The sequence below is a fragment of the Herpailurus yagouaroundi genome, unplaced genomic scaffold (assembly GCF_014898765.1).
Source record: "Herpailurus yagouaroundi ecotype Mexico unplaced genomic scaffold, PumYag 185, whole genome shotgun sequence".
Classification (NCBI taxonomy): Eukaryota; Metazoa; Chordata; class Mammalia; order Carnivora; family Felidae; genus Herpailurus; species Herpailurus yagouaroundi.
Window position 1 is genome coordinate 4,653,827 of NW_024412416.1, and position 14,044 is coordinate 4,667,870.

General features: G+C 55.5%; 1 protein-coding gene and 1 long non-coding RNA gene across 5 annotated transcripts in view; one reads left to right on the top strand and one right to left on the bottom strand.

Annotated features, from left to right (window-relative positions):
• The window catches only part of SLC28A1 (solute carrier family 28 member 1), a 49,782-nt gene that overhangs the window by 17,015 nt on the left and 18,723 nt on the right, over nt 1-14,044 (bottom strand). For all 4 annotated transcript variants that reach the window (XM_040493560.1, XM_040493561.1, XM_040493558.1 and 1 more), the window contains 2 exons: nt 2,101-2,181; nt 1,351-1,431 (listed from right to left, as the gene is read on the bottom strand). In XM_040493560.1, coding sequence (XP_040349494.1) covers nt 1,351-1,431; nt 2,101-2,181 — 162 coding nt within the window. The remainder of the gene's footprint in view (nt 1-1,350; nt 1,432-2,100; nt 2,182-14,044) is intronic.
• LOC121042340 (uncharacterized) lies at nt 7,808-10,125 on the top strand. Its single transcript, XR_005796126.1, has 2 exons — nt 7,808-8,418; nt 9,970-10,125. It is a non-coding gene; the product is annotated as an uncharacterized LOC121042340 (long non-coding RNA).

The window sequence follows — 14,044 nt, forward strand, 5'->3', positions numbered from 1 at the left end:
GGAGGGAGGGAGGGAGGGAGGGAGGGAGGGAGGAAGGGAGGGAGGGAGGGAGGAAGGAAGGAAGGTTGGTTCCTGAGTTTTGTCTGAACACTTCATGGAAGACGATGGTACCATTTCCTGAGAAAGGGAAGAATCAGAAGCAAGCAGGAGGGCGTCAGGGTTCTGCCTGCTTGGGCTTGGTGTGATGGGTTTGAGATGCCCCTTAGGCACCCGAGTGAAAGGTCAAGGCGGCAGTTGGATGGGTCAGACTGGAGTTTGGGGCGAGGTCAGGACTGCAGCACGGGGTCTGGGTGACACATAAAACATTTAAGCAACAGGGCTGGTGCGACGCCCCCCAGAAGAGGGCCCAGGCTGCCAACATGGAGGCTGAAATGATGTCGATAATCCTCAAAGATTATCCCCTTGGGGAAAACGAGGCAAAGAGCCAGGGGTCTAGGTCAATGTGCCCATCAGCCTGCTCGAAGTCAGTTCACCTTAGGCAGCTCAGGGCTCCATTCACCTAAATTTGTACTTTCTCAGCAAAAACCCATGGAGCACATTTGCCACATTTCGTTTAAATAAATGCTTTTGTGTTTCAGCATTCCTTTCTCTCTGGTCTCATCTTAAACACCTTAAGGGATTCGAGACAATTTATCGGAGAGCACATTGTCTTAATTGGCTTAAAAAAAAAAAAAACACCTTTGAAACCAACACACTGATACTATAACCAAAAAGATGCAAATATTCCCCAGTTTCCTAAGCTGTCCAGTGAAACGTGGCAAACCGCGGCAAGCATGTCTTTTGGTGACTCCAGTGTTGGTCCGATGGGCTCGGGAACCCAGGAGTGCCGGGCCTTCTGGAAGGAGCTCAGGACTGATGGGTGCCTCAGAGTCACGTTTACTTTGGAAAATACATTTCAGATATAGGGAGGTGGGTGGCGGTCGCAGGGGTGGGGCGGGAGATAAGGTGATGCCGTGTAAGGAACCCTGACTGGGAAAGAGGAAACTTGGATTCTAAGTCCTGATTTATGCTGCGGGGTCCTGGCAAGCTATCCCCACTCTCAGGCCTCTTTCTACGTGAAGGGAGGGAGAGAGGTGGGCCATCTGTAGATTTTGTGAGTCTCTAAGCTGATAAAGACCCCGAGGCCTCGGGAGGTAGAAGGTGCCCGAGAGAGGCCACCCTCCCTGGCACGACCCAGGCAAAGAGCACGTCCCCGAAGGGAGCGTCTCTGGGACAGCGGCCTTTGGTGACCGTGGGAGAAGTGCCGAGCGTCTCTTTTTCTGACTGAATAGGAGCCACGGGGACCCAGGACACCCGCGCTCCCTGGAGATGCTGCTGGTGAGCGTGGGGGCAGGGCGCTGCAGGACCTACCTGGCTCACAAAGATGTTCCCAGCCACACTCAGGGTCTCAGTGGCCATGGTGCCCATGGTGGCCTGCATCAGCCAGCTGATCTAGGAGGCAGAGTGCTCTTTGTGGGCAGACCCCAGAGTTGGAGAGAGTCAGGGGTGGGGTGGAAATACCGGATAAGTCTTCCTCCCAACTCCCAGCCCAGCATAGCAACCCCTCACCTACATTTCTCCTTCCACACCTCCACTGATGGGGGCTCTCCTCTCCCCGAGGCCACCCATCCACCCGCGGGTAGCTCCGATTATCACAGCAGTGCCTTTAAAAAGCTGTCTCCATACAAAAAGAGTCCCTGGACGAATATATCTGAGAATTGCTGGACCCACACATCGTGGAGGATACCAAATACGTATCAGCTTAGTAGAGGCTCTGAGAAGCCCTGTACGAAACTTATTTACGCTCGTCCGGTCCAGCTTCGCAAAAGTATTTGACCACAGGATCCCTGTACCCAGTGACATGTGTTACCCTGCCGTGGAGCTGGAGTTTTGGGAAAAAGGCTCTGGAAAACATTGTATTAGAGAGGGTGTAGACCCTGGGAGCAGGGGATTCTGAGAGGGTGTAGACTCTCGGAGCAGGATTCTGGGAAGGTCCCGGCCCTCAGAGAAGGGGAGTTGGGAGGTTTGGGGGTTGGGTTTGGAAGCAAGGCATTCTGGGAGAGCATGAGCCCAGTGAGTAGGCAGCCGTGGGAGAGCCCGGCCGTGGCACTGGGAACTCACCTTCTGGATCACCCACTGCATGAGGCCCACATAGTAGAGAACCGACATGACACAGCTGAAGAAGATAACCATGGGCAGAACCTACCAGACAAGAGCACAGGCCCCAGGGTTAGAGGCAGGTTGACCCCAGACAACCCACTTCGTCCAGGGCCGTGCCGCTCAGGGGCCTGACAGGGTCCGGGAGGAAGCTCTGAATTCACTGCCTGAGGTCACACGCGGGGCCTCCTTGGAGGCACTTTCTGTCCTCTCTGTTCCGCTCTGAACATCCCCCCGGCCCCCTCCCCCCACAGACGAGGCCTGTGCCATGGAGGAGAAGCAGGACTCGAGTTCACCCCTTTTATTACCTCCTCGTCTGTAAGGTGGGGACAAATGCCTGTTTCTCAGGTTCTCGCGAGGGTTAGAGGAGCTGGCTCAGGGCCTAGCACCTTGCACAGCGTGCACCCCCTTCACGAGCGCAGTCCCTGGCCCACGAGGACCCCTCCGGTGCTTTGGGCCCGAGTGACACGCTCGTCGTCTCTCTGGCACAGCACTTCCACTCAGGACCGACGAGCTCAGAGCCAGACCCACGTGGGCCCGGCAGCCGGTCCCTCACGCTGTCACCACCTCTCTCTGCCAACTCCAGGCCTCGTCAACTCTTCCTTCGAAACTTCCCTCGCAGTCCTTCCCTCCTCGCCAGGGCCCCGGCCCCCACCCCGGCGCCTCTGCCCTGCGGCCTGATTTATCTCAGCGAGGCCTACAACCACTCAGATGTCTCTCGGTGGAGGACGGGTTTCAGGACCACGGGATGACCACGAAGCAGCACACGGAAAGTCTGGAAACGAGACTGAGGGGCTCTCCGTGGGCAGTTATGGAGTGATTTCCGAGCGAGGAGAGGGAAGGCGTGACCAGGTGTGTGCTGTGCTATCCGGTGTGCAGGGGAGCGTGGGGATGGCATTGTGCGTGGGCCCGTGTGGGCACAGAGTGTCACTAAAAGGGTATGCAAGGGAGGCAGTGGCCTTGGGGCGGGAACTAGGTGACTGTCGGTGTGGAAGGGAGACTTACTTTTTACCGCCTCCCTTTTGTGCTGTTGGGATGTGTTCTCTGTTCCAAACGGTTCTAAAATAGGTTATGCAGAAGGGCGCCTGGGTGGCTCAGTCAGCTGAGTGACTGACTCTTCATTTCGGTTCGGGTCGTGATCTCGTGGTTCGTGAGATCGAGCCCCACATCTGGCTATGCGCTGACAGCGTGGGGCCTGCTTGGGATTCTCTCTCTCTCCCTCTCTCTCTCTCTCTCTCTGCCTCCCTCCTGTTGGCACTCTCTCTCAGAATAAATAAATAAGCATTAAAACAATGAGTTACGTAGAATTGGTAATGGTGGGCGCATCCCTACGCCGAAATGTTAGGTGGGGAAGCTAGAACATCGAAAGCGTAGAAAGGCTGGGAGACGGCGTGCCCGAAAAGCTGTTCTGTGTGCCGGGACTGCGGAAAGTTGGGTTCTTCCTTCCGTGTTTCCCGTTTCTCTTCTACTCCTGTAATTTTCTGTGATAGGTGGCCTGTTCTCGAGGAGGGGAGCCTGGGCGGAGGGGGGGGTCTGGGCCAGCTCAGCAGCGGGGTTTGGGACTTGCTGGGTGTGAGATGCCTGTGGGGCAGCCACGGGGTGGGGTGGGGGGGACAGCTGGATAAAAGGGTCAGGAGCTCAGGGGGGAAGGTCTGGGCCAGGGATGGATTGGGATGCATCTGCACGGAAGTGTAGGTTGAGGCCACGGGATAGATGCGATTCACCGAGGAAACGTCCCTGAGTGAGGAGAGCAGTGAGGACAGAAGACAGGGCCTGGGGTCAGCATGGGAGGGGGGAAGGGTAAGAGGGGGCGCAGGGAGGGGACCGAGAAGAAACAGAGAGGTTGGAGGACCTCCAGGCGAGGCGTGTGTTGGAAACCGAGGACGGCTGATCAAGAAGGGTGGTCGATCAGCCGTGCCAGACGTGTCAGAGAATTCCAGAAAGGTGAGGCGCGCGCGACGGACCATTGGCACCTAGCAATTCAGGGGTCGCGGTGGAGATAGTGAGTACAGGCAGCTGTTTCTAGAAGCTTAGCCGTGCCGGAAGGAAAGGTGCCCTCGGGAGAGGTGAGGGTGCAGGGAGAGTTGTTTTTGTTTTTAATACGGAAAGTCTCGTGTGATCACATTCAGGCTCTAGCTCAAAATGAATCAGGAGTGCGGGATGGCCCCCGAAGAAGGCAGAGGCTCCACCCCGGGCAGCCCCCCTAGAGACGAGAACAGGCCCCAAGGTGTCCCCCCTCCCTTCCCAGATGGAGGCTGCGGCTGGATGTGGACCAGCTCCCCTCCGTGGGCCTCACCGCGGTGGGGGCTGTCACCTGACAGGGAACGCAGGCTCTGGAGGTCCTCCTGTCCCGTGACTCGTGCTGACTGCCCGGTGCCGGGCACACCCCCAACACGAGGCTGCTGACGTCATCCGCCCTCCCTCACGGGGAGACACAGAGACAGTCACGTACTGTCTAGACTGCTTGTCCAATTTATCATGAGGGACTGCTCGGCAGCCTGGCAGGGCGGCGGCCGTGGCTCAAACCAGGAAGGACCTGACTGCAGAATTGGGACTTTCTCCGGGCAGCCACCAAGAGACATTGCCTACCCGTGAGATGCGGGTCTTTGGTGGAAGGGAAGCTGGGTTTTGCATGAGGCGGCGGCTCTCCGGGGAGGGAAGATAAAATAGGAGAGAAGAGAGGTGGCCTCCCAATTTTCTAAGGTGGCGCATTTTGTCCTAAATAAGGTCCCCGGGACCCATCCGATCTCCCAGCCTGGGAGATGACTGTGGGGCCTGTAGCCTGCGAGGAGGGGGAAGGCAGGATGGGCAGCTGAAGACGGCGATGCCGCGGTCGGGTGGAGGCGGGGGGGGGGGGGGGAGTGTCATCGGGTCCTACTACATGTCCACACGCGGTCCTACTCTGCGGCAGGTGCAGTGCCCAGCGCGTGGTGATTCGTCGATCCTCAAACCAACTGAGGTACTTGTAAATCCGCTTCACCAAAGGGGACACCGAGACCGTGAGATGTTGGCAGCCCGCCCAAGGTCACACGCCTGCAAAAACAGCGCTGCCCGGCCGCTGAGCAGGTTGCCAAGGCCCTGCCATGAGCCTGTGGACGTCTGCCCTGTTGCCTATTCTGGAAGCCCCACTTCTCTGTCTCAGGAGAGGCATTCATCTCCGGGAGCGAGGGTGTAGCAGCCATACACACGTCCTCACCGCCACACGGTGGAACCCAGAGCCGGCTGGTCCCTCTAGTGTGACCGCTCACCCATAACCGAAGGAAGAAGGGGCCTCCAGTTTGCCGAGGCCAGTGGTTCTCAAAGTGCGGTCCCTGGACCAGTAGCATCACCTGCGAATTGGCGAGAGATGCAAATTTCGAGCCCCACATCTGGAGTTTCAGTTTCAGCAGGTTGGGGGTGGGCCTGAGAATTTGGGCCTGAGCGTTTCCAGAAGCTGTTGGTGATGCAGGTGCCACTCTGAGAACCACTGGTCTAGAGTTTAGACCATAACGCTCGGAGCAAATGTCAACTTGTTATCAGGAAACGGGGTTCGGAGGCAGGACCAGACCCACTGAGGACACGGCCCTGATGCTTCCTCTTCCTGGAGGAAGCTGAGCCAGGCTTTCGATGACTTCCTGATAATGAACCCTCACAGTCCAAGCTCCAAAGGCCTAAGCACTGCAGACAGGGTCCTGTCGCCAACCCCACGAAACCCCACAAAAATCCCGAACCACAAAATCTAAAGTCGGTCAACAATGCATTAAAAGGATCACATACCATCAGGGCGCCTGGGTGGCTCAGTCGGTTGAGTGACTTCAGCTCAGGTCATGATCTTGTGATTCATGAGTTAGAACCCCACATCGGGCTCGCTGCTGTCAGCACAGAGCCCGCTTCAGATCCTCTGTCCTCTCCTCTGCACGCCCCCCGGACCCCACCTCTCAAGAATAAATGGCTCAGTCAGTTAAGCGTCTGACTTTGGCTCAGGTCATGATCTCACGGCTCGTGGGTTTGAGTCCCTTGTTGGGCTGACAGCTCAGAGCCTGGATTCTGTGTCTCCCTCTCTCTGCTCCTCCCCCAGCTCAGGCTCTGTCTCTCTCTCTCTCTCTCTCAGGAAATGAATAAAACCATTAAAACAATAAAAAAGAATAAACATTTTAGAAGGATCATACACCATCATCATTTGGGATTTGTTCTAGAGAAGGAAGGATGGTTTAGCATCCACAAGTCCATCAACATGATAATACGCCACATTAACAAGACCAAGGATAAAAATTCCCCGATCATCTCAGTGGGTGCAGGAAAAGCATTTGACAAAATCCAACATCCATTCATGACAAAGCTCTCAGCCAAGTGGATGTAGAAGGAATGTACCTCAACATAATAAAGGCCACATATGACAAACCCACAGTTGACCTCATCCTCAATGGTGAAAGGCTGAAAGCTTTTCCTCTAAGACCAGGAGCAGGATAAGGATGTCCTCTCTTACCACTTCTATTCAACATAGTATTGGAAGTCTTAGCCAGAGCAATGAGTCAAGAAAAAAAGAAATCAAAGTTATCCAAATTGGAAAGGAAGAAGTAAAACTGTCCCTATTTGCAGATGACATGATACTACATATAGAAAAACCCTACAGGCTCCACCAGACAATCATTAGAAGTGACAAATGAATCAGTAAAGTTGCAAGATACAAAATTAACATACACAAATCAGTTGTGTTTCTGTATACTAATAATGAGCTATCAGCAAGGGGAATTTTTAAAAATCCCATTTACAACTACATCAAAAAGAATAAAATACCTAGGAACAAACTTAACCAAGGAGGTCACCTGTACGATGAAAATTATAAGACGCTGGTGAAAGAAACTAAAGATGACACAAACAAATGGAAAGATAGTCCATGCACATGGCCTGGAAGAATTGATACTCTTAAAATGTCCATGCTACCCAAAGCAATCTACAAACCCGATGCAGTCTCCACCAAAATACCAGTGGCATTTTTCACAGAACTAGAACAAATCATCCTAAAACTTGTGTAGAACCACAAAAGACCCCGAATAGCCAAAGCAGTCCTGAGAAAGAACAAAGCTGGAGATCACAGGCTCCCTTATTTCAAACTATACTGCAAACCGGAGTAATCCAAACAGTATGGTACAGATGCCCATGCCACCACCGTTACAGAAAGGCAGAGGGGACTTTCTCCAAGGCCACGTAAAGCGGACATGCCTCCTGATTTCCTACTCCCTTGGTCCCTTGCCCAGAGGCCCTCACCACTCTGCCCCTCGTGGTCATGGCCAACTGGCTGTCAAAGTGTCATTCAGAGACCTTTGCAGATACCGGATTCTCCTAAGATCTCTCCTGGTCCCCTCGTCCCATCTCTTTCCTTCTCCCTCCTTCCAGCACCCCGCCCCAGCTTTCACCTACTCACATATTTCCCACTCCCTTTCCTGCTGATCATAATCACTGAGCTCACGAGTGACCCCTTAATTACTAACTCCAATGGCACCTCTCCCTCCTTGTCTTTTTTTTTTTTTAACGTTTATTTATTTTTGAGAGAGACAGGGCATGAGCGGGGGATATGCAGAGAGAGAGGGAGACACAGAATTCAAAGCAGGCCCCAGGCTCTGAGCTGTTAGCACAGAGCCCAACGTGGGGCTCGAACCCACGAACCAAGGGATCATGACCTGAGCCACAGTCGGATGCTTAACTGACTGAGCCACCCAGGCGCCCCCGTCCTTTTCTTATTTGATTTTTGGGGGCCAAACTTGGCATTGTTGACCATTGCAGATGGCCGAGGCTGCGTCAGGCAGACACCCCAAAACCTTGGGAGATGGGAGCATTGTCTTTCACCCAGATGTTCCTCAGGGAGAACATGTGAGCAGCACTCCTGGGCGCAGTATGTGGGTGCCCGTTCCAGAGGCCGGAACAGTGGTGAAGGAACAAGTAAACACAAGCTACTGGGTCAGCCAGACCCAGAAAGGATGCAGGAGCCTCGGGGGAGGCGGCTGTGTGGGTGGGATGTTACCAGAAGGATGGCGGAGCCAAGGCAGAATGACTTATCAAGACGATGCAGCCAAGAGGTGGCTGCCGCGTCCAGTCCATGGCGCTGGACTCCAGGCCAGGGGAGGGGGGCGGCCAAGAAGCCCCAGGCAGAGGCTCGACTTCCTGGACAAGGGACGGGCTGGACCGTGGCCCAGCAGGAAGCAGCTTGGACTCTGAAAATCTGAGTGAGCTCAGAGAAGACTTCCCTGGGGCCAGCATGAACCAAAGGCCTTGGACTAGGTCCACATGATCCAGGGAAAGAAGGTGAGGAAGGCTCCTGCGTCTTCCGCTCGACTTAGCACCAGCAAATCCACCCCACCTCGAGGACCCGTCCTAAGCTTAGGAAGTGCTGTGCTTATGTGTGTGTGTGTGTACATATGAGTGTGCATGTGTGTGCACATGAGTGTGCGAGTGTGAGTGTGTGCACGAGCTGGTGTGTGAGTGGGCTGTGTGCACGTGTGTGCATGTGTGTGCACGTGTGAGTACATGTGAGTGAGCGTGTGTGCATGTGTGAGCATGTGTGCGTGTGTGTGCATAAGTGTGCATGTGTGCATGAGCGTTTGTGGGCATGTGTGTGTGCATGTGACTGTGTATTGTGAGCACATGTGTGCTTGGGAGTGTGAGTACATGAACATTTGTGTGCATGTGTGTATGTGTGTGCGTGTAAGTGTGCATGCGTGTGCATGTATGTGAGCATGCACGTGTGTGCATACGTGCATCTAGACATGTGTGTGCATGTGGGTGTGCATGTGTGAATGTGAGCATGCATGTGTGTAAGCATGCGCGTGTGTGTGTGTGCATGCGCGTGCGCATGATGCAGGGAGGGAGTGGGGAAGCTAAGTAAATTTTGTGACTAATGAATCTTGTGAAGAGGGCAGTTCCATGGCCATGGAGCGTGTAAGTCCTCCCTGATCTGGTCTGTCTTCGCCAAGGAAGCCACTGCCTAATGCACTGACGCTGAGGTTGGCCCGAGGACAGGGCCTCCCAGGGTCCCAACGACGGTTAGCGTGTGACTGGGAAATGCTGGGGCTGCCTATTGATAAACCCACCTCTCTTGTTTTTTCTTTCTTGACGGGATATCCAAACTCAAAGTCTTTAGCAGCCACTTAATATGTTTTAAATTTAACATTATCGTTATTAGGGCTCCTTTCTGTATTTGGAAGGGAGACGGGATGTCACTGACTTCAACTTACAGGATGAGGCCGAAAACGCCAGTGTCCGGTCAACCTGTTCCAGCCCCGGCTCTGCCCTTACTCACCGGGTGACTGTGCCCATGTCACTGCTCCTCTCTGGGGTGTGGCCTGACCATCCGTAGGGACCCAAAGATCAGTCAGCTCCCTTCCAGCCCGACAGTCTATGGAAGCGTGGTTGTAAAGGGTGATGTGGGGAGAGAGACGGGCAGCAGGTGCGCCCACATTCCTCTGGAAAGGGAGAGAAGGTGGAGGACACACAGCCGACTCTGGCGGGAAGATGGGCAGAGCAGCAAGCAAGGTGACCGTTTCGGCGCTAGTCTGCGGGACAGGCAGGGCGGGGACGCCGGCGGGCAGTGGCTGTCGGGTCTGCCTCGTGCCCCTTCCTCCACTCCTGGTGACAAAGATTCAGCATCCCTTTGGGAAACCACCCCCTCCTCCACTCTCCCCCGACGGGCTTCAGGTTTGGCAGATCAAAGCCAATTATTCTCCCTGGTTACACTTCAGAGATGGCATCTACTCCAAGCCAGGCCAAGAAGGGCCCCCTCGCGGGCTTCCTGCTAGAGCTAGTGGAAATCGGGCTGTCTCTCTCTCTCTCTCTCTCTCTCTCTCTCTCTCTCCTCAGGTTGGTTGGATGTAAGCCACCCCCTCGAGGGAGCCTACCCACGACTAAGACTAACACCAGTACCCAGAACACAGAGCCAGGACACAGGCCAGGTGGATCCCAGCTGATGTTCGGTACCCTGGACTTTTCAGTTACAGAAATTAATCTTGATTTCTGCAGGTTCTGTTTCATTTCCGTGTTGGCTTAAGACAAATTTGAGTTGTGTTTCTGTCACTTACCGCTGACTAAGTCAGGAGCTAAGCACCCAGGTCAGGAAGTACAGCCGAGACTCCCAAATGCGGCCCCAGTTATGGCTGGGAGGGACCGTCGATGGAAGGATCTGTGCCATCACTTTTTCTCCCGGGGAGGTATGCCAGCTGTCACCTGGGCCCTGCTCCTCTACCAGACCACAAACGCTCGCTTGGAAAAAGACAGCCCCCTGAAAATGTAGCTAATCACAGGGAGCTGCCTGCCTTGTTTGCTATAATGGAGGTTAGCAGAACCACTCTCCTGGGCAATGCCTCTTGGAACGATGGCCTTCTGAGGGTGGCTCGCACTCAATCAGGCCACCTGACCCCCTGGCTGTGGGTGGGAACGCAAGACCCCCGGCGTTCCAATGGCAGGCTCCCACGGCCCGGCCTCGGTGATTGGTCCCAGGATGGTCACATGACTGAGGCTGACCAATCTGAAGACCGCTCCGGGATTTTCTAACTCAGGCTGGCAGAGAAGAGTTCCCTTCACTTGGGGGCGGGGGAACCATGCTGTAAGCCTGAGCATCTGTTACTGCTGGGGGCCAGGGGAAGATGGGGTGCTCAAGAGTGAAGCTGACGCCCTGGCGTCTCTGGGGCCCGGGGTCCAGCTTGCACCAGCTCAACCTTGCCTTCTAGTGTGTAAGCCAAGAAACAGCTTCCCTCTCTCCTCCCTTTAAAGCAATATTTTTTTCAAGTTTATTTTGAGAGAGAGAGAGAATACATGCACACACGAGGGAGGGACACAGAGAGAGAGAGGGAGGGAGGGAGAGAGGGAGGGAGAGAGAGAGAGAGAGAGAGAGAGAGAGAGAGAGAGAGAGAGAGAGAGAGAGAGAATCCCAAGCAGACTCCTGTCAGCGCAGAACCTGATGGGGGGCAGAGGAGGAGGCTAGAACTCACATACCAGTGAGATCATGACCTGAGCCGAGATCAAGAGTCAGACACTGACTAAGAGGGTGTCTGGGTGGCTCAGTTGGCTAAGCATCCGACTCTTGATTTTGGTTCAGGTCATGATCCCACATCAAGCCCCACATCGGGCTCTGCGCTGACAGCATGGAGTCTGCTTGGGATTCTCCCCCTCTCTCTGCCCTTCCCTTGCTTGCACTCTCCCTCTCCCTCTCTTAAAATAAATAAACTTAAAAAAAAATAGACACTCAACCAACTGAGCCACCAGTCACCACCCCCCCCCCTTTAAAGCAAGTTTTAAATGGGTTTCTGTTACTTGCAACCAAAGAGTCCCAAAGAATACTCTTTTCCTCTAAGCCAGGGGGCAAACAAACATCCAAGGCCCCTTTGTCACCACTGCCTACTAAGGCAAGTGCTCTGATATCAAGGCACAGAAGCCAATAAGCAAGAGCTTCGGTCCTGGGTTCCGGTCTTGATCCCAGCCCTCCCTAGCTTTGACACTTCGCAAGCAACGACCGCTCCGAACCTCAGTGTCCCCATCTGTGAAAAGGGGGTAATGATAGCACTTCCGCCACGGGTGGTCGTGAGGGTGAAGCGAGAGCCAGGTACACGTGCTGGCTGCGTACCTAGTGGCCATTATTATGATTTCCTTCTCCCTGCGTTTTTCTTCTCTGTTCCCCCGAGACCTTGGGTCTAGAGGGCAACAAAATGGTTTCTGGTGGCCCTGGGGCTTGCTGCAAAGCTTGTGTGTAGCTCTTGGCTTCCCTCTGGTTGGGAAGGTCCGAGCCCTGCCGGGGAGGTTTGGAGAAAAAGGAGTTCAGCTGTGGTCTCGGGCCACCGGGAAAGCTGCTCAGGACCACGGTCATGGGAACGGTGGCCCAGCCGGGGACAGGGGCCTGGACTTCCCAGCAGGCACAGAGGGACTTCGGAGAGCGGTGTCCGGGCACTGGGCGGGGCTCTGTAGGGCTCAGGGTCAGTTCAGGGACACAGGATGAGTAAGACCCAGGCCTCTCCTCCTGCAGGTCCCCTCAGCCTCCGTTCCCCATGGTGACCTCTCTCCTGCCCTGTGACAGCCTGGTGGCCCCGGGTCATCATGTGGGTATGAGGCAGCCTCCTCAGGTCCTCTATTCCAAGCCTCCTGGCTACAACCCTTCCTACCCACTATTTTCTTTAAAATGTTTATTTACTTGACATAGAGACAGAGAGAGCGTGAGCAGGGAAGCGGCTGAGAGAGAGGGAGACACAGAATCCAAAGCAGCTCCAGGTTCTGAGCTGTCAGCACAGAGCCCGACGCGGGGCTCGAACCCACGAACTGCGAGATGGTGACCGGAGCCGAAGTCGGACGCTCAGCCCACTGAGCCCCCCAGGCGCCCCTCTTCCTGCCCACTATTGGCATGACGACCATCCCAAATCTCCAAAAAATCCCTGCCTGCTCAAAACTCTTTGATAGCTCTGTTTCCTGGGGACCAAACCCAGGTGCCTCCTCCTGGCATTTAGGGCCCTTCAAGCTTCAGCCCCACCATGCTAGCCGTTCGTGCCCCCACCTGTGCCCCCTGCCGGCAAAGGGAGCTTCGCCCTGTAGATGACACGCCCGCACTTTCTCCCCTTGGTGCTCATCCCAGGGGCTCCTTCTTCTTGCCTATCTGCGCGTCCAAAACTCCCGTCCTGCGTGTCCCGTGGTTCCACATCAAACACCACCTCCCCGGGGGAGTCCTCCTCACTGTCCCTAGTTTAAACAACCCCCCCCCCGCAAATGGACGCTTTTGTTTGTGCCAACTGCACTTGAACCTGGCCGCCTGGGGAGGTCGGACTGCAGAGTGTCGTATGCTTGTCCCTGCAGGGTGACAAGATGCTGGCTGCTGTCTATCTGGTGAACGTAAGACGTCATGCCGGAGCCAGTCTTCACGACTCCTGCCTGAAACCTGGGAGGCCCCTACTTGGAAATAGGACTGGGAGGGAGCAGCCCTCCCCAGCCCTACAGGATGGTGTCGGGGGCCCCTGGAGGGCCCCCCCCGTCCCCCAGTAAAACTGCTCTCAGCGCAATGTGATGGACAAGTTCGTCCCAGGACACACAAGACTCCCAAGAGGACAGGAACCCGGTCCCCTCGCTCCTTCCTCCCATAACTGACATTATTTGAACCACTTGGATAAAGTGGACGCTTCCCCGAGGGTTGCTGACACCAACGGACACTGTGCGGACCCTCACCACAAGCTGGTGGTGGGGACAGAGGGGCTGGAGACGACTAGACTCGCAGCCTGGCCCAACGTCAGCCCAGAAGTGCATCGCCGAGCCCGTGGCTCAGGCTGGAAGCCTCCGGGGGCCCCAACAGCCCCCACAGGGTGGGAATGCTCTGGAAACAATGGTCAGAGGCATGAAAGGCAGAAACCTCCAGGAGCTACACATGGGCCCCTGCACAGCAGCCCTGGGGGACAGGGCGGGGGGGTGGGGAGCGGGGCGGGGCGGGGCCTGGCAGGGAAGGCGCCCTGGAGGAGGCAACATGGATTCCCGTGGCAGTGCCGTGGCAACGGTGGCAGGAAATCACCCCCCTCCGCCTAGCACTGGAAGTGGAGCTGAAGCCCAGAGAGGGTCTTTTGACAGCTTGGGCGTGAGGCCAGCAGAGGGGAGCCCCCGAAGGAAGCGCGTGGGTCCGCATTTCCAAACTCAGAATGGTGACGTGGCCACACCACGGCAGACCCGGCACGGGCTGCACCGTCTAAACTCAGGGTTGGGGCTCTACTGTACACAGTAAGGCCTTTGAGTCTCTAGGTCGGTTTCCTCTGCAGCAGGGATGCAATAAACCGTCTGAGGACGGAAGGAAGGAAAGGGGGAGGGAGGGAGGGGCTGTAGGTCCAGAAAAGTCCAGAGAAGGGAGTCACAGTGTACAGCTGGGCGACAAGGGCCGGCCTCCTGCAGAGGTGACCCTCGAGGGCCTCGATGTAGA